The sequence below is a fragment of the Molossus molossus genome, unplaced genomic scaffold (genome assembly GCF_014108415.1).
Source record: "Molossus molossus isolate mMolMol1 unplaced genomic scaffold, mMolMol1.p scaffold_m16_p_5, whole genome shotgun sequence".
In the NCBI taxonomy this organism is placed as follows: Eukaryota; Metazoa; Chordata; class Mammalia; order Chiroptera; family Molossidae; genus Molossus; species Molossus molossus.
The window spans coordinates 12,678,968-12,696,825 of NW_023425388.1; the positions used below are offsets into that span (position 1 = coordinate 12,678,968).

The 17,858-nt window shown below is 45.0% G+C and overlaps 1 protein-coding gene across 3 annotated transcripts in view; it reads right to left on the bottom strand.

Annotated features, from left to right (window-relative positions):
- Positions 1–412: 412 nt before the first annotated feature.
- Positions 413–17,858, bottom strand: part of LOC118617115 (minichromosome maintenance complex component 3 associated protein) — a 51,685-nt gene continuing 34,239 nt past the window's right edge. For all 3 annotated transcript variants that reach the window (XM_036242737.1, XM_036242736.1, XM_036242735.1), the window contains 9 exons: positions 16,935–17,085; positions 11,046–11,304; positions 10,734–10,831; positions 9,234–9,624; positions 7,905–8,162; positions 7,288–7,417; positions 4,699–4,905; positions 2,056–2,206; positions 413–696 (listed from right to left, as the gene is read on the bottom strand). In XM_036242737.1, the coding sequence (XP_036098630.1) occupies positions 538–696; positions 2,056–2,206; positions 4,699–4,905; positions 7,288–7,417; positions 7,905–8,162; positions 9,234–9,624; positions 10,734–10,831; positions 11,046–11,304; positions 16,935–17,085 (1,804 nt within the window). In that variant the 3' untranslated portion in view covers positions 413–537. The remainder of the gene's footprint in view (positions 697–2,055; positions 2,207–4,698; positions 4,906–7,287; positions 7,418–7,904; positions 8,163–9,233; positions 9,625–10,733; positions 10,832–11,045; positions 11,305–16,934; positions 17,086–17,858) is intronic.

Here is a 17,858-nt window from a genome sequence, read left to right on the forward strand (position 1 = left end):
AGTACCAAACTGGCACCTCCAGGTTTTCATTACACCCTCAGGTACTCTCTCCAACTATTACCCTTGCACTCCTCTCCAGAAATTATACTGTCATCTCCAGCCAATCCCCTTAATTCCCCACTTCCAGTCCAGAAACATGCCCCATGCACATCCTCAGAGAGCTATGTACATATACTGTTGGCTTTTTCAGATGTGAGTCAGGTGGGCCTGCATTACTGATGTCTGGCACATCTAGGACTGCAACTTTGCTGAGATAATGAATGATGACTTGTTACACAAAGAAATGTAACTGCAAACTCCCTTAGAGCATGTTGATGGGTGACAGTCAGAGATAAAGAAAACAAAATAAAAGATGTTACATAAGAGGAAACAGCCCACTATTTTGAAAACTGGGGAATACCTCCTTAGACATTCAATGTTTTATTTGCATGATTAATAATCAAATTTCCAACAGAGCATCAAGCATTAAGACTAAGATTATTTTTAATAAAAGCAGAAAATCTTCTGGAGAGACCCTCCCACTCTCAAGTATGCAGCTCAAATGTCCACCATGTCCAACAGTGCAGAGATATGGAGCTCTGAGGCAACTTCCTCTTCCCTTGAACTTCGGATCAGCCTTTCCAGATGCTTCAGCTGTTCAGTCAGAGATGTGCCTGTTGCCTCTGACAACTGCAGTTGTTCTCCTGTCCTTTTGTTCTATGTAGATAAAAAAGAAACTAAAAATAGTTTTGTGATATCCATAAACCAAGATATAGTCTCTTTAAAGGCATCAGATTGGGCCCATGTTAGAAATCTCATCTGGGGCATGCTGGGCTCAACAAACTCCCCTCTTGGCATCTATCATAGATCCTTCGGCCTCTTCCAGCACATATACATACAGCTAGTATCATCTGCACATGGAATGTTTCTCTGCTGCTTCTATTATGAACAACTTCCAGTGTCAGTCATTTTTATAATGTTTGTATTTCAAGGAATACAAACTATTCCATCATATGTACTGTAATTGCTTAACCAGACTCTCATCTTTGGATATTCCGTTTGTTTCCACTTTTATGCAGTATAATTAATGCCACAGTGAATAAAAATACATTAATTTTTGTCATCTACAGTAATTTCTTTAGGGCAGAATTATTAAGTCAAAGGTTACAAAAAATTTCAATTTGTCTGCCAAACTGATAAATAGAAACAGTATGTCATCTTAATTTGCTTTTCTTCCCTAATGAAGGAGTTCCTAAAGCCAGTCCAGGAGTATACTTTTTACTCGTCCTGCATTAACTATGATTAAAATTATGGTTTTGGCCCTGGCCGGTTTGGCTCAGCGGTTAGAGCATCGGCCTGCGGTCCGGAGAGACCCGGGTTCGGTTCCCGCTAAGGGCGCGTACCTCAGTTGCAGTTTGTCCCCGGCCCTGGTTGGTTGTGCGGGAGGCGACCACTCGATGTGTCCCTTTCACATCGATGTTCCTCTCTCTCTCTGTTCCTCTCTCTTCCTCCCACTCTATCTGAACAAAGAATGGAAAAATGTTCTCGAGTGAGGATGATTAAAAAAAAAACTATGGTTTTGTTTCTTTTACCACTGAAGCAAGGATGGTGGGGTTAAAAGACCTTGAGCTTCGGAGCAAGTCAGGTCGGGCTTTGAAAAGTAGCTCTGCACTGACCAGCTCTACACACTTGGTTGAGGTCCTTGACTTTTGTGAACTTAACCTGCTCAGGGAAAGGTAATCCCAGAAAGGGAGGTCTGGGTGATGCCATGGTTTGTGCTCCATAAACAGAAGACACTCATGAGCTGTTACTCTACTCAGGCCCTTACTTAATGTCATCACATAGTGATGGGTTTCGTTAATTTCTTAAGTATGTTTCCATTCCATTCTTCATTCATTTAACAAGCAGAAACTCAGAATTAGTTGGGCCTCTATAACTGACAGATTAAGAAAAGATCTAATTTAAGCTAATAATTTACTGGTCATCATAACATCATACGATGAATCAAAAGTTACTTCTTTTCCAGACATTTTATGTCTAATTCTGATAAAAATGCCAAATGTACTCTCTTCTCACCTGTGGGCTAGACGCTGTTGGTGTTTTCATCACAGGTCTGATAGCCTGAGGCTGAGACACCAGAGTCTGAGGAAGGTAGAGGGGAAGGGAAGTTGAATCTGCAAATGCTCCTGAGTCTTCAGACAACCACTGTTGGAGTTGATCTTCAAACCTGAAATATTTGAGCATTAGGAAGCAAAATTTAAATATCATTCACTTTTTCTCTACATATATACTTTAAATTATTTAAAGCTTTATTTTTTACTAAGGACAGAACTATGTTATGACATCAATTAAGAAGCAGAAATTAGTATCTTATCTTTAATTTATAAATCCAACTTATACTTAATGAGAAAGGTGGCATTTATCCAAAAACAATTGTTTTTATGTTACTTAACATTACTCACAATTCTCTCATTTGCTTTTTCTCTGGCTTACTTTGAATTTTTGTATCTTAATTCTTTTTTTTTTTAATCCTCACCCAAGGATATTTTTGCATGTATCTTCAGATAGAGTAGGAGGGGGAGAGGGAGGAAGAGAGAGAGAAAAACATCAGTGTGAGAGAGACACCTCAAGTGGCTGCCACGCACACGGACCCCAACCAGGGACAGGGACAAACTGCAACCGAGGTATGTGCCCTTAGTGGGAACCGAACCTGGGACTCTCTGGTCCATGGACCAATGCTCTAAAACACTGAGCAAAACTGGCCAGGGCTGCTGTTTACAATTTAAAACTAACTCTAAATAATATCCTATTGCCACCTAATGTTTTAGAGCTGTCCACTCCATATTGTCTTTTTTTAAAAAAGACCTGGGCCCTGGCCAGTTTGGCACAGAGGTTAGAGGGTTGGCCTGTGGACCAATGAGTCATGGGTTCGATTCCGGTCAAGGGCACGTACCTAGGTTGCAGTTTGTCCCTGGCCCTGGTTGAGTCGTGCGGGAGGCAACCAGTTGATATGGCTCTATCACACCAATGCGCTCGCTCGCTCGCCCTCCCTCCCTCCCCCCCTCCCTATCTGATAAGTAGAAAAATATCCTCAGGTGAGGAATAAATTTTAAAAAAGACCTGGGAAAAATGTACTTTTAGAAAACATGATACAGCCCAGCTGGTTTGGCTCAGTGGATTGAGCATCATCTCATGGACTGAGAGGTCCTGGTTCCCAGTCAGGGCACCTGCCCAGGTTTTGGGCTCGATCCCTAGTAGGGAGCATTCAGGAGGCAACCGATTGATGTTTCTCACATCAATGTTTCTCTCTCCCCCTTCCTCTCTAAAAAAAAATCAATAAAAACATATTTAAAAAAAAGAAAAGAAAACATGGTATAATTACTCACTCTTCCAGTATATATTTATCAAGCCCCACCAAACACTAGGTACCACTAGGTACCATTCTAGGTACTAGGGATACAGCACTGAAACAAAACAGAAGACCCAGATCTAAGTAGCTTATATTTTAGTGAGGGGAAACAGAAAGGACACATGACAATGGAAATGTGGTCTGAAGATGAGAAAGACAAAGCAAAGATATGGAGACAGGGAGGGTTGGGAGGACAGGCAAGGAAGGCCTCACTGAGAAGTAAACATCTGAGCAGGGACTGGAAGTGAGTGCAATGTGAGCCATGGAGTTGGCTGTGGAGTCCTGAGCAAAAGGAAAAGGGAACACAAAGGCCTGGCTACGCACTGCCTGGCGTGTTGGAGGAAGGAGCAGAGGTCAGAAAGGAAATGGTAGGCAGAGCATGTAAAACCTCACCCACCTCTTAAGGATTCTGCCTTTGATCCAGGGTGAGAGAGGAAGCCACTGGAAGGTTGTAAGCTAAGGAGTAATATGACCTCTGCTTCACACTTAAAATACTCACACTGGGTTGGCTGAGACTAGAGTATGGCCTACTGCAAAAATGGTCCAATTTTGAATATATTTTGAATAAAGCCAATAGGATTTGCGGATGGACTAAACGTGGAGAGATGATTCTAAGGCATTCGGCCTGGGCACCAAGAAGGATGGAGCTACCTTCAACTGAGAAGACCACTATAGGAAGGGCTGGTTGGGGGGAAACTGGGAATTGGATTTGGGATGTAGTTTTGAAATGGCTATCAGAGAAGCAGCAGGATATTCAAATCTGCAGTTCAGAAAAAAAAACTCAGGTTTGAGATATATATTTGGAGTTGCCAGAATATTAATGTTATTTTAAAATCCACAAAACTAAGTGATATCATCAGGGAGTAAGTACAAATGCCACAGACACAAAGTCCAGAGAATGACTGAGGGAGCAGTTGAGGGAAGAGGAAGAATCAGAAGGGGTGGCCTAGGAAGCGTGGCCAACAGGGCAGGAGAGGGACTAAGGGCATTCTGGGAGCCAGAAGGGAGGAAGCAAAGGTGTGGAATGGTGCTGGGGACTCGAGTTCATGGTCAGTTCAGTTGTGTGGGGGCTGCAGTGATCCTAACCAGAGTGGACATGAGGGGCAGAAAAGGGCTAAAGGAAAAGACTAGAAAACAGAAAACTGGGGAAGTAGGAATCACTGGTTTTTGAGTTTACTATAAAGGGAGCAGAAAACAAGGATGGTGACTAGAGAGGGAAATGGGGCCAAGATAGGGAGAGATGCCAAAAGACTAACTTTCAAGTATGAAGCGGCTTAAGGACACAATGCACAGAAGGGAACAGGCTTCACCTCTTGCTCTCCTCTTTCTCCAGTAGCAGGCTGCTGGACAGACACTGGGCCAGGAGCTCCTGGGCAGAGGCTCCACGCATCAGATCCTCTGTGCTGGGAATCTGCCCCTCTTGGCCATGCTCTGCACTCCTCTTCCCTTTTCGGTGCACATGAAGTAATGGAGTGGGAAACTTGTTTGCAGAAGGATTAAAAGACTTTGTTCTGAAACTGAAAGGACATGTTTTGAAATGCTATGGTCAGGAAAGAGGGAGAAAGGGTTTCTCAGGCAATAGGTAGATGTGGGTGCAGACAGAGCCTGAGACCCACCCTCTTCCTGCTTCCAGCTTCCCTAATGGTTAGGGCTTCCCTCAGGTCAGGTGCAGGGCTCGGACAGAGCCCAGCCTCTGCCGGGCTCTGCCTTAGGGGAGCTGCTGATCTCCTGGGCAGCTGGGCTCTTGAAGCATCTCTACTCTGAGTTTTGCATCCCATCCCTGGATTATCAACAGATCTCTATTGCCCCCTATTATTAGTGAGGTTCTCATTTTTATATTCAGCTGTTAAGTCCATCCAGAACTGTTTACAAATAGTGGGAGAGAGTGGAGCTAACGGTTTTTCTAAACAGATGCCAATGTCTGTCCTCTCCCTCTAATTTGGCATGGTACTTTTCTCACATATGGTTCTATGTCTGGACTTTCTATTCTGATCCATTTGCCTACTATAACTTAACTATTATGTTTTGTCATCAGGCAGAGGAGGTCTTGCTTGTTACCCTTTTTCAAAATGTTCTCATAATTGCTACACATTTCTCATACTAATGAATTTTAGAATTAACTTGTCAAAAACAAGGGGAAAAATCTTCTGGGATTATTAGAAATGCCCTGACTTGGCTCCCGGGGGCCTGGGGCCGTGGAGGTGAGAGGGGTTTGCTGGGAGGGCTGGAGGGAAGCAGCAGGGGCCAAAGGAAGGAGGAGGGCCCCTACCCCGGGCCCCTCCTCTTCCTCCTCCTCCTCCTCCCTGTCCTCCACAGCCCGCTGGCCCCTCCTCCCACCGCCTCCTTCCACCCTTAAAATAAAAACATTTTAAAAAAGAAATGGGCTCTGGCCAGTTTGGCTCAGGGGTTAGAGCGTCGGCCTGCGGTCCTGAGAGACCCGGGTTCGGTTCCCGCTAAGGGCGCGTACCTCAGTCGCAGTTTGTCCCCGGCCCTGGTTGGTCGTGCGGGTGGCAGCCACTCGATGCGTCCCTTTCGCATCGATGTTTCTCTCTCTCTCTCTCCCTCCCACTCTACCTGAACAAAAAATGGAAAAATGTCCTCGGGTGAGGATTAAAAAAAAAAAAAAAAAAAGAAAGAAATGGCCCTGGCCGGTTTGGCTCAGCGGTTAGAGCGTCAGCCTGCGGTCCTGAGAGACCCGGGTTCGGTTCCCGCTAAGGGCGCGTACCTCAGTTGCAGTTTGTCCCCGGCCCTGGTTGGTCGTGCGGGTGGCAGCCACTCGATGTGTGCCTTTCACATCGATGTTTCTCTCTCTCTCTCTGTTCCTTCCCCCCCCCCCCCCACTCTACCTGAACAAAAAATGGAAAAATGTCCTCGGGTGAGGATAAAAAAAGAAATGCCCTGACTTTATAGTTTGAGAACTGACAACTTTATAGGCTGTGTCCTCCCATCAGCAAGGGTAGCCTGTCCCATTTATTCAGGTTTTCTTTGCACCTTCAAGGCCCTCAGAGTTCCCTTGACACAGGTTTAGTGCCTTTCTTGGTCAGTGTTCATGTCACAGGTGTGTTGCTGCTGTGAATGAGACTTTTTGTATCTTGTAGGTCAATCTATCTTATCACCTTCCTGAATTCTGATTCTAAGGATGTGACTGTTGAACTGACAACTTTACTCTCTGGAAAGTACAGTTTCTCCTTCTGTTCGATATTTATGCCATCTGTATCCCTGCACTGGGCAATATTTCCAGGACAACAGTTAACAGTGACATCAGGGGCAGCTCAGGCTGGTTTTGAATTTAGTATTTCTAATGTTTTACCAAGAAGCATAATTTTTTTTTGGCAGTTTTATGACAGATAGCCTTATCAAGCTAAGAATTTTTTTTTTTTTTACCCAAACTTTATCAGAAATGGATATAAATGTTTTAAGCAGAAATGGATGTAAATTAAAAAAAAAAAAATTTCAATAACTACTAAAATGATCACTTATTTTTATGTCATGGCACCAAATTACATGAATAGATTTCTCTTGTTGACACTGTTTATCCTAGGGTAAAGCCTACTTGTGAGTGTTTTATGCACTACAAGATTGGATGTGCTCACATTTTATTTAGTATTTCTGAACCAGGTTTGTAAATGAGAGTTCAGCTTTCTTTTGTCTGCATTCTCCTGGATATGTTATGATTTCAGGGTCAGGTTCATGTGATAAATGAAGTGAGATGCCTGCTTTTTTCTGCTCAAAAACAGAAATATATGGGAATGACCTGTTCAAATATGTCAGAATCTCCTCACAGTGGACTGGATTCTGTGCACAGGACACGGATTTATGTCTGTGTACGGAGGAAGAGAACAGGATTTGCTCTGTTGTGTGGAGGGACCACAGAAACACACACTGAACACATATCTCACCGCCCCTGACTCAGCTGCAGCTCCTTCTGCGTCTGCATTCTGGCTTGTTCCCACGACAAAGGAACATCATATATCTTCAAATGATTTTTAAAAAAATAAACACATATCTGACCATCTTCACACAGTGCCTCTGAGAAAATAACATAAAAACAAATAAGAATATCAGAAGAACAACAGGTGACCACCTGACATTTGCTTATACTCACTGACTTAGGAACAAGGCCCTCTGATTGAAGTCACATAATTACATGGCTCCCATTTGAGCCAAACATGCTCCAAGTGTCCATGGCGTCATTCAAGGTTCAGTCAAGTCATACCCAGACTGTGGTATGGCCAGCACAACTACTGAGGGCTACACAATTGTCTCAAACTCAGAGCCAGCTTAGGGGGCCCATTTCAGGGAGGTATGTCCTCCTGACTCTCCTGGAACCATCTTAGCTCTTCCCAATGTTTACAAGTCACCTGGAAGTCACTGGCTTAAAGGAGGGAGTCCTAAGGAAGGGAAGGGTGGTAATCCACAGGAAAAGGGAAAAATATCAAATAAATGTTTTTCTTTGCTGAAATTGGACCAGTCATGTTCATGAGAAGCCATCCCCAGAGTGCCAAGTGCTAATTACCTGACGTGACAGGAAGCCTGGGGGGCGTCCAGTCCCTCAGCTTATGGTTGATGCACAAGGAAATGACATCATCCCACGGGATCTCAGCAACTGGGGGCCCTGCCCCACAGCCAGCAGAGGTGTTCTGGCTCTTCCACCTGCCATAAGTTCTTTGGAGCAGGCTCTCCACCTGGGACTGGAGGACAGGCTGCGTCTGGCGAGAACTGGGGATCTGGGAGGCATACTGGATAACCATGGAGCACACAGGAAGCCAGGGAGCTAGAGAAAGCACCTCGTGAGTCACAAGGTTTGGCCAAAGTACAGGTGGACGTCTACGTGAAATGTTCTCCACTCTGTATTAGGATAAGGTAACTGTGTAGTTGAGACGTCTATTCTCCAATGTGAATACAATAAACCATAGCTGTTCAGAACAGAGCATCTCCCTCCCCATGTCTCGACAAGGGACCCAGTCTCCCTAGACAAAACTCACAACTAAGTGTCCCCCGCCAGGTACTCTAATTGTACATGCCCAGGAATCTGTACTTTAACAAGGACCCAGGTGAGGCTGGTACGCGAGGTCATGACTTCTCTTGGGGCACACTGACAAAGGGTTTGCACTGTGTGCTTTGCTTCCCTTTGGGTTCCTTCAGTAATAAGCATCTGTTAGACCTACTGATGACCACACCCGGAAATTTAAAAGGGCACCTGAGGCCTCTGTTCCATGCAGCTCAAAGGAAACCCCATGCTGTGCCACATAAACAGCAAACAGCCACCTTCCTTTCTAACAGTATCAACAAGGGAAGGGCAGCCTCCACGCCCAGCCAAGGGTACCTGGAGAATGCATCAGAACAGCCCAAAAGTTTCAACTGGCACAGCCAGAGCCACAGAACCAAGGCTTCTTTGACAAAGAAGGAACACTGGCTTTAAGTCAGCACTGAGTGCTGTGGCCCCAGCAGAGCCAGCAACGTGGGGACAGGACTGCATGGTCCCCACACTCTTCAACCCCATACCCTATGGTGCAGATAGGATAGGACCTGCCATCTATTCCTCTGGGTCAGTGTTCCCCCAACACTGCAGGCCACTTTCCTCTCAGGGATCAGCAGACACCCACAGACTGCTCTGTTGGTGAAGGGCCAACTGTCATTTCACAAAAACGGCGCACTGACTCCTTAACCCAAAGGCTGCACCTGGATACAGAATGGGGACAGGGGGCATAGAGTAAAGGACGTAAGAACCTCATACCACTGCTCAATACCTGCCAGAGTCTCACTACAGTAAGACAGAAAATGGGTGATCTCAGCCGCCCGCTACACTCATCCCCAGTCAGCACCTCTCAGCATGAGCACATACCCCCTGGGGGCGGAAGGTCCATCTGCGGAAGTTGAAAGCCCAGCACAGCCTGTTTCAGCCAGGCCAGGTGCTCTGGGGAATTCCAGTGAAGGTGAGGAAGCAGCCGGCTGCCCCCTGCCTCAGCAAACTCAGTGACAGGCCAGGACAGGTCGCAGAGCTGCTCGGAGGACACCACGGAAGCCAGGAAGTGTAGCACACTGTTGAACAGCTCAATGATGGCGCCAGGCTCCTGTGAGGCCAGGCCCCCCAGACGCCTCTCTCTTCGGTCATGGAAAAACCGGCCACTAAACTCACGGCCAACCCCATCTTCCACATACTGAATGAGGGTCTGGCAGCAAAGGTCAAGGGCACAGGGGCAGTGGGAGACCAACCACTGCACAGCCTGTGAAACCTGAAAAGGAAAGACGATTGGAAGAGACTTGGTTAAACAAGTCATGCTTTTTCAGAAGGAGTCCCCTCCCACAGCTGCCACACCAGGTGCCACTGAAGCACCAGCTTCTCAGCCACACTGGGAAGGGGAGCAGAAGCTTCTGCTGCAGTGGAGTTTGGACTCCTAGGGCCCTGTAGACCTACAGCAGGGAGCCTAGGAGAGGGATTTTGAGTCCCACCCTACCCTGAGGTAGGGCTGCAGGATCACCCGCTGGAAAGTCTTGGGCCTGAAGAAAACCACCCCTGCACATCCTCTTCACCATGTAGAAAGGGCAACCACATCTTCCAATTCTCTGAAGCACTAACAGCTTCATTATGTGCCTGAATGCGTTCACATCCTATAGTTATCTTTCTTCCTATATTTACTTTTTAATTCCTGGCACTTCTTTCTCTAAACGTACATGTCAGCATAGACTTCCTTTTTAAAAGGAACTTCTGATAACATTATTTCTTCATATATTCTAAGAACTACCCTACAAAAATTAATTTAGATATCTGAGCTTCAGATAGATTTAAGACATGAATGGTCACATTTTAAATCCATAACTATAAAACCTCTAAAAGCCCTGGCCAGTTTGGCTCAGTGGTTAGAGCGTTGGCCTGTGGTCTGGAGAGACCTGGGTTCACTTCCCGCTAAGAGCATGTACCTCGGTTGCAGTTTGTCCCTGGCCCTGGTTGGTCGTGTGGGTGGCAACCACTCGATGTGTCCCTTTCACATCTATGTTTCTCTCTCTCTCTCTCTCTCTCTCTCTCTCTCTCTCTCTCTCTTCCTTTTTCTCCCTCCTACTCTATCTGAATAAAAAATGGAAAAATGTCCTCAGGTGAGGATAAAAAAAAAAAAAAATTACAAAAAAAAACCTCTAAAAAACTTACATGAACAATTTCATATTTTGCAGATAGAAGGATTATGGACAAGTTTTGTCTTTCATTTTAATTTCTGCTTGTATGTTTAAAAGATTACCTTTCAAAAACAAAATAAAAATACAAGCAGTAATATATACTAACTTCAACAGAGCAAAAAAGTAAAAGCTGAAATATCTGGTTGAACCTTTAAAAGTGATAAAAACTTACCTTATTTGTGCCTTGTAAATCATTAATTGAATCAGGAATCTCAATAATGGTATAATCTGAAATCAGTTTAGCTGAAACCAAATCCTGCAGCATCAGACCTTAGAAAGAAACAGATGGAGGTCACCTATCTTCTGCTTAGTCTGCATATGAACAAACACATCTCACTGCACTGACCCCGCCCAGCCATGCTCCCAGCCACCATAGTGGCTGCTGTCCCGACTCCCGATGCTGCATTGCCAGCACTTCCTCAGACCCGGGTCTCAACCCATTTAATGAACATGCTGGTTCATAAACAAGACTGCCTTCACAAACCATCTTCCACTTCCTTCTCCACAGCGTCGCCTCCCAGGCTGGGCACAAGAACCACCAGAGGCAGCGAAGGCTGGAAAGGCTTGGCCTGCAGGAGTTGCTTGAGCTGCAGCAGCGTTGACAGCCAGTACACATCCTCCTCTGCAATGTCCTCGCTCTTCATTTTGGGGGCAAGCAGCAGCATGAGCCCACTAGCTCCCAGGAGCTCCTTCTGAATCTCCACAACATCAAGGGCACTGTCGTTGAGAGCACCATGGGCTACCTGGAACAGCACCCAGACCATCAGGATGGTCGAACCAGGGGACAAGCAGCAGTGAACGTCAGCCGCAGAGTAAGCCCAGTCAAATCATACTATGCTTTGAGCCAACCTCCCTCCATGAGGCCATGAATTAGTGCCAGAAAGAGGTGGATTAACAGATAATTCAGCCTCTAGCTCTTACTGTGTTTGAGCATGTTACTTTCATCTTATCAGTTATCCTTAAAGAGTTACAAAAACAGGTAAGCCCATAATGACAGAAAAGAGGGAAGGCAAGTCAGCAGTAAAACGGGATTTCAAACCATTTCTAGAAAACATGGCAGAGATGAGAACAATCACTGGGTTGGGGAAGCAGAGGAAGCTATACCACAGGGGCTACAGACATGGTGCAGAAAGACCCAGGCCAGCTGAGAGCACCCAGGCCTGTGGCACCAAGAACCAAAGACCTGGTTCAGGGTCCAGAGGGATAAGTCATATGCAGAGCAATGGCCCTGAGGTCATTAAAGAAACTTCTGATAACACCCACCTGCAGGTGGCCTTTAGGCACACAACCTGTACACTAGGTAGGGGTCTGTTCCATCCTGAGAGGATTGTCACAGGGGCATCCCCAGGCACAGTAGAGGGTATATGATACTGGCCGACCCTCACCTTACACTGAGAGCACCAGCAGCTGCCGTGGGAGACAGGATGAGTCCCGTCCAGAGAAACCAAACAGGCCAGGGAGTAGATACCCAGATTCTGACATTTGGAGGTTCCCCAAAAAGGATGTCTTGACATTCAGTTACCCTCCACCCCACTCTAAACACAGAACTTGTGGCCAGCCCTTTAGGGCCTCTCTCGGGTATGGCAGACAGCCTCAAATAAGGTGTCTGAGGAAAGCATCCAATATAAGAGACTAGAATTACAGAGAAAAAGAAACCCAAAGGAAACAGGTAAGGCATGGAATGCAAGAAAACTTAGAAAAAATCCTAATTTCCTCAGAGACATAATATCATGCATTCAAAAATAGTCACAAGGTGGTATGTCAAATAAGGATAAGAAAAAGGAAATGAGTAATATATATGGAATAAAAATCATTTGGAATATAAAGTCAAGGAAATCTCCCAGAACACTATAAAAAAGCAAGACAGAAAACAGGATAGAAAGGATAAGAAGCTCAGAATCACCTGATGAGATCCAACATGTCTAATCAGGGTTCAAGAGAAAACAGAAAGAAAAGCATGTGTCATAAAGATGCAAAAACATATCAGAAGCCAAAAAAGAGTCTCCAACCTGCCCTGGCTGGTTTTGCCCAGTGGTTAGAGCATCGACCCACGGCCCAGAGAGACCTGGGTTCGGTTCCCGCTAAGGGCATGTACCTCGGTTGTAGTTTGTCTCTGCTCTGGTTGGGGTCATGTGGGTGGCAACCAGTCGATCTGTCTCTCTCACATTGCTGTTTCTCTCTCTCTCTCCCCCTCTCGCTCTATGCAAAAATGTCCTCAGGTGAGGATAAAAAATAAATAAATAAGTAAATAAATAAATAAGAGTCTCCAACCTGTAAGGACCCCCCCAAGCCCAGGCACACCTGAGTGGATTTTCAGAGCCATGGGATAGAGAGCAAGCTTCCAAAGAGGAACAAAACCAGGCCAAAGAGAAACAAAACCAGGCCAAAGAGAAACAGGAATAGTCTCAGACACCTCAACAACAACACTGGATGCGAGGTGACAGTGAAGCAAAACTGGAAGGAGAATAACTTTCAACCCCTAATTCTACAAACCTAGCTACTCTGTAAAGCAAATGTGCAGGTAAACACATTTCAGACAAGCAAGGACTCAAAACATTCTCCCTTCTGTGCATCCTTTCTTTGGCAGAAAATGGAGATATGTTCCATCAAACAAGAGGCTAAACCAAAAAAATGGATTGCTGCTGTTGTCCAGGCAGCACTGACTAAGTACTTGGTATGTGTCAGGCCCTGTTCCAAGAACTCTATATATAAACTCACTTCACCCTCAAGCTATAAGGCCGGGGGCAATTTATTTTAAATTCTCTGATCCTCAGTTTCCCATAAGTAAAACAGGGATAATAAGTAAGACTATTGATCCATAGGTGACACAAGGAATTTACCCCAAGTCAACAGTTGCCGGTGAAGGAGCAATACGCTATTGGTCTGGACCCCAGTGGCAGCCACACTCTGGGACATGCTATCAGCCCAGAGAGGAGCAAGAAGATGACACTTTCTTGGAAGGATAAGGTGAAGTGACAGAGCATATGGAAAATTCCACTAGGATATATATACAGCCCATCTGATGGCACATTTGGGTAAAAATTGAGATACAGATAAGACTACTAAGTGATAACATAAGGCAACTACTACTTGCAGAAACAATAAATGTAGTCACAGAACACTTGCTGGTTCTGGGGAAATAGCAAAATATAGCCATCAAAACGTGACCCCACTGAGGTAATAGAAAGTAATAATGGAGCCACCCCAGGAAGGTGGGGAAGGCTGAGTGGGGCCATGGTGTAAGAGGTGTCTCCTCATCTAGCATGGTGTGCAACCACCAAGATAGCCCCAAGATGCCACCTCCTAGTATTCAGGCCCTTGTACAATCCCACCCTCAGTGTGGGCTGGGCCTAGTCACTCACTTCTAAAAGACACAATCAGACATAAGTGACAGGATTAGATTACACAGAGACTGCCATCTTGCTCAGCTAATGGAACCCAGTGTCATGTTGTGAGCTGCCTGATGGAGAGGCCCACATGGCAGGGTACTGAGGAGGCCTCTGGCCACAGCCTACAAGGAAGTGAATTCTGGCAACAACAAGTGAGCTTAGAAGAGACCCTTCCCTCACTTACGCCTTGGCTAACATCTTGATTTCTACTTTGTGAGAAACCCTGAGCCAGAGGACTTCTGACCCACAAAAACCATGAGGTTAACAAATGTTTGTTATTTACTGTGTTTTTTTGGTTAATCCTCTCCTGAGGGTATAAGGGAGGGAGGGGGAGAAAGAAACATCAATATGTCCCCCTCAAAAATAAATAAATAAAAAAGAAACATCAATATGAGAGAGCCACATTGATTGGCTGCCTCTCCCACACACCCCAACCAGGGCTGGGGATGGAACCTGAAACCTAGGTATGTGCCCTTGACCAGTAATTGAACCCAAGATCCTCTGGTGTGCGGGCCAACGCTCTGACCACTGAGAAAGCATACCAGACAGGGAAAATGATTATTTATTTTTTAAAATATGTTTTAGAGAAAGAGGAAGGGAGAGACAGAAACATCGATGTGAGAGAGAAACATCGATCAGCTACCTCCCACATGCCCCTAGCACAGATGGAGCCCGAAACCTGGGCATGTGCCCTGAGCGGGAATTGAACTGGGACCTCTCAGTCCATGGGACTATGCTCAATCCAATGAGCCACACCAGCCAGGCAAATGTTTGTTATTTTAAGCTGCTAAGTTTGGGGATAATTTGTTATGCAGCAATAAATAATACACCTACTTTAATGGGAAGTCAGTGGAGAAAATCTAACGCAGATCAATTGAAAAACAGCAGTGTAAGCATGGGACATGGAAACACAAGAGAAACCAAGCCTTGGGGAAAGGGACAAAAAGGGGGCAGGGGCCACTGGTTCTGATTATAAGTCATGTGGTGCTATCTGACTTTTTAACTACATGCAAGTATTACTTTGATTAAAAATTTTAAGATAGCCCTGGCTGGTTTGCCTCAGCGGTTAGAGCGTCAGCCTGCGGACCAGAGAAGCCCGGGTTCGGTTCCCACTAAGGGAACGTACCTTGGTTGTGGTTTGTCCCCGGCCTCAGCTGGAGTCATGTGGGTGGTGACCACTCGATATGTCTCTCTCACATTGGTGTCTCTCTCTCTTTCTTCCTCCCTCTCCCTCCCGCTCTATCTCAACTATCTCAAGATGAATGCAAAAGTGTCCTTGGGTAAGGATAAAAAAATAAATAAATAAAATAAATCTTAAGATAAAGGTAAGGGGAACAATAAACTAATTGTCCAATAGGTGAAGTTTGACTTTAATCATAAGAAAAAAGAGAAGAACATACACCTAAACCATGATGCTAATGTTACCTCTGAATTCTGAGAGCAGAGATGGCTCTTAACATTTTTATACTTCCTTTATGTCCCTATATTTAAAAAGCTTTACACGGGGGTGAGGGTGGGGGATCAGGAGGAGGGTGTTAATGGGGGAAAAAGGAGAAGCATCTGTAACAAAAATAAATTAATAAAAATTGTAATAATATAAAAAGCTTTATACTTGTACTTCTACATTTAGAAAATATAATAAATTCTATTAAAATTGAAAAACAAAAGAAACGAAACTCGTATAATCAAATTATAATTTGAAGAGGTTCCAAGGACAAGGGGAATATGGACTGGAGTGTCACATGCAGTTGACCAGGGCATGCCATGAAGGTGACTTGGTTAGGAAGAGGAGAGACCTGGGCACTGCAGGCCTTCAAGTCAGTCCATGGGGGAGAGAACTGACTTTCACAGAGCCCTCCCCTGAGCATGCGGCCCAGCCAGCCCTCAGGAGTCCCTGGTCACTATATCATGAAAGGTACCATGCCCAGGCTCAAAGAGCTGGCCCGAGCAGCCGCCATCAACACTATGTCTGCTCAACAATGAAGTCCCACTTTCTGTTTTCCAAGTAAATAAGATGCACATCTGGTTTTATTTCTGACCACATACACTGAAACCTAAAATTTATTTATGCCAACTTGAATCTAATGTGGAAAGAGGTTCTCAATTAATAAGAATCTCTCAGGGAACCAATTAATGTGAGTATTGTACAAACACATAAGGAACAAAAACTAGAACTTGTAATGGAAAACTGAGGACAACTCAAATGTAAAACAAATACAAGTAACCTGAAACATCCAATATTGAACAATGTAGTAGGCTGGGATCAAGTTTAGTGAAAACTAAATAGGATTAAAACCCATTAGGTTTTTGCTAAGACCGGATGTGTCAGGAAGCCATTTTAACAGTGATATCAGTAATTAAGGAACCATGTGAAATATAACAGTCACTGAATTTTTTTTGTTGTTGTTCAGGTAGAATGGGAGGGAGAGAGAGGAACAGAGAGAGAGAGAAACATCGATGTGAAAGGGACACATCGAGTGGCTGCCACCCGCACAACCGACCAGGGCCGGGGACAAACTGCAACCAAGGTACGTGCCCTTAGAGGGAACCGAACCCGGGTCTCTCAGGACCGCAGGCCGACGCTCTAACCGCTGAGCCAAACTGGCCAGGGCTCACTGAATTTTTGTGGAATGCTCTGTTTCTTATTTCTCTTGGATTACCAGAGGCAAATACAGGGCATCTGAATGATGTGCAGAAGCACATAAGTGCATCTATGCATTTGTCAGGATGGTTCTGAGTTTTCACCATGTTCTAAAAATGGCCTGTGACCAGAGTCAGTTAAGGCTCATTGTGCTCCTGGACTCTAGCCTGGCATCTCACACCAATAGGGTTCCATGGGATGTCATCAAGACACAAGGAGGACATACATGACACTTTCTTCTCAGCTTCCCAAATTCTTTCAAAACCACTTCAGGCATTTATGATTCCAGTGATGTCTGTGAGTGAGAAAAAATAAGACAATCACAGAAGTGACCGTCACTTACCTTTACACACACGCTGACAGAAACTGTCTGATTCCCTTTGCCGCTGAGAGTGTTAAACAGCGTGAGTGTCTGAATTCCACCAGCATCACTGCATGTGTCATCTGAGCCATCACCTCCCATGAACTTGACTTTCAACCAATTTGCTAGAATTCTGTGAATAAAAGAAAACACCTGAAGCCCTGGCCTGTTTGGCTCATCAGTTAGAGCGTCGGCCTGCAGTCCGGAGAGACCAGGGTTTGGTTTCCACTAAGGGCACGTACCTCAGTTGCAGTTTGTCCCCGGCCCTAATTGGGTTGTGTGGGTGGCAACCACTCGATGTGTCCTTTCACGTCAATGTTTCTCTCTCCCTCCCTTCTTCCCTCCTTCCCACTCTGAATAAAATATCGAAAAATGTCCTTGGGTAAGGATAAAAGAAAAACACTTGAAAAAGTATCCAATTCTAAATCTATACTATAAAGATTATAAGTAAAAGAAGTTAGAAAAAGGACTATCATATAGATGTAGGTCTACAGCAGTGGTTCTCAACCGTCCTAATGCTGCAACCCTTTCATACAGTTCCTCTTGTAAAGTCTGTGGGCGTATCTGCATGTGGGCGGACCCACCTGGAGACGAATAGAGGAGCGGTGTCTCGGTTCCTAAGACCATCGGAAATATGTTTTCCAATGGTCTTGGGCGACCCCTGTGAAAGGGTCGTTTGACCCCCAAAGAAATTGCGACCCACAGGTTGAGAACCGCTAGTCTACAGGCACAATTTTACTGTGAAGTGGATCTGGACCAAACTCTACTGGGTTATTTACCTGGGTAAGAGGAGGGCGCTCGTGGAACTGGTTCACTCTAATGTGATTTAAGATTCTAAAGCACTTAAAAAGGACTGAGTAATAGAAAAGATCCTTACAGTTTAAAATATACATGTTTTATAGAATC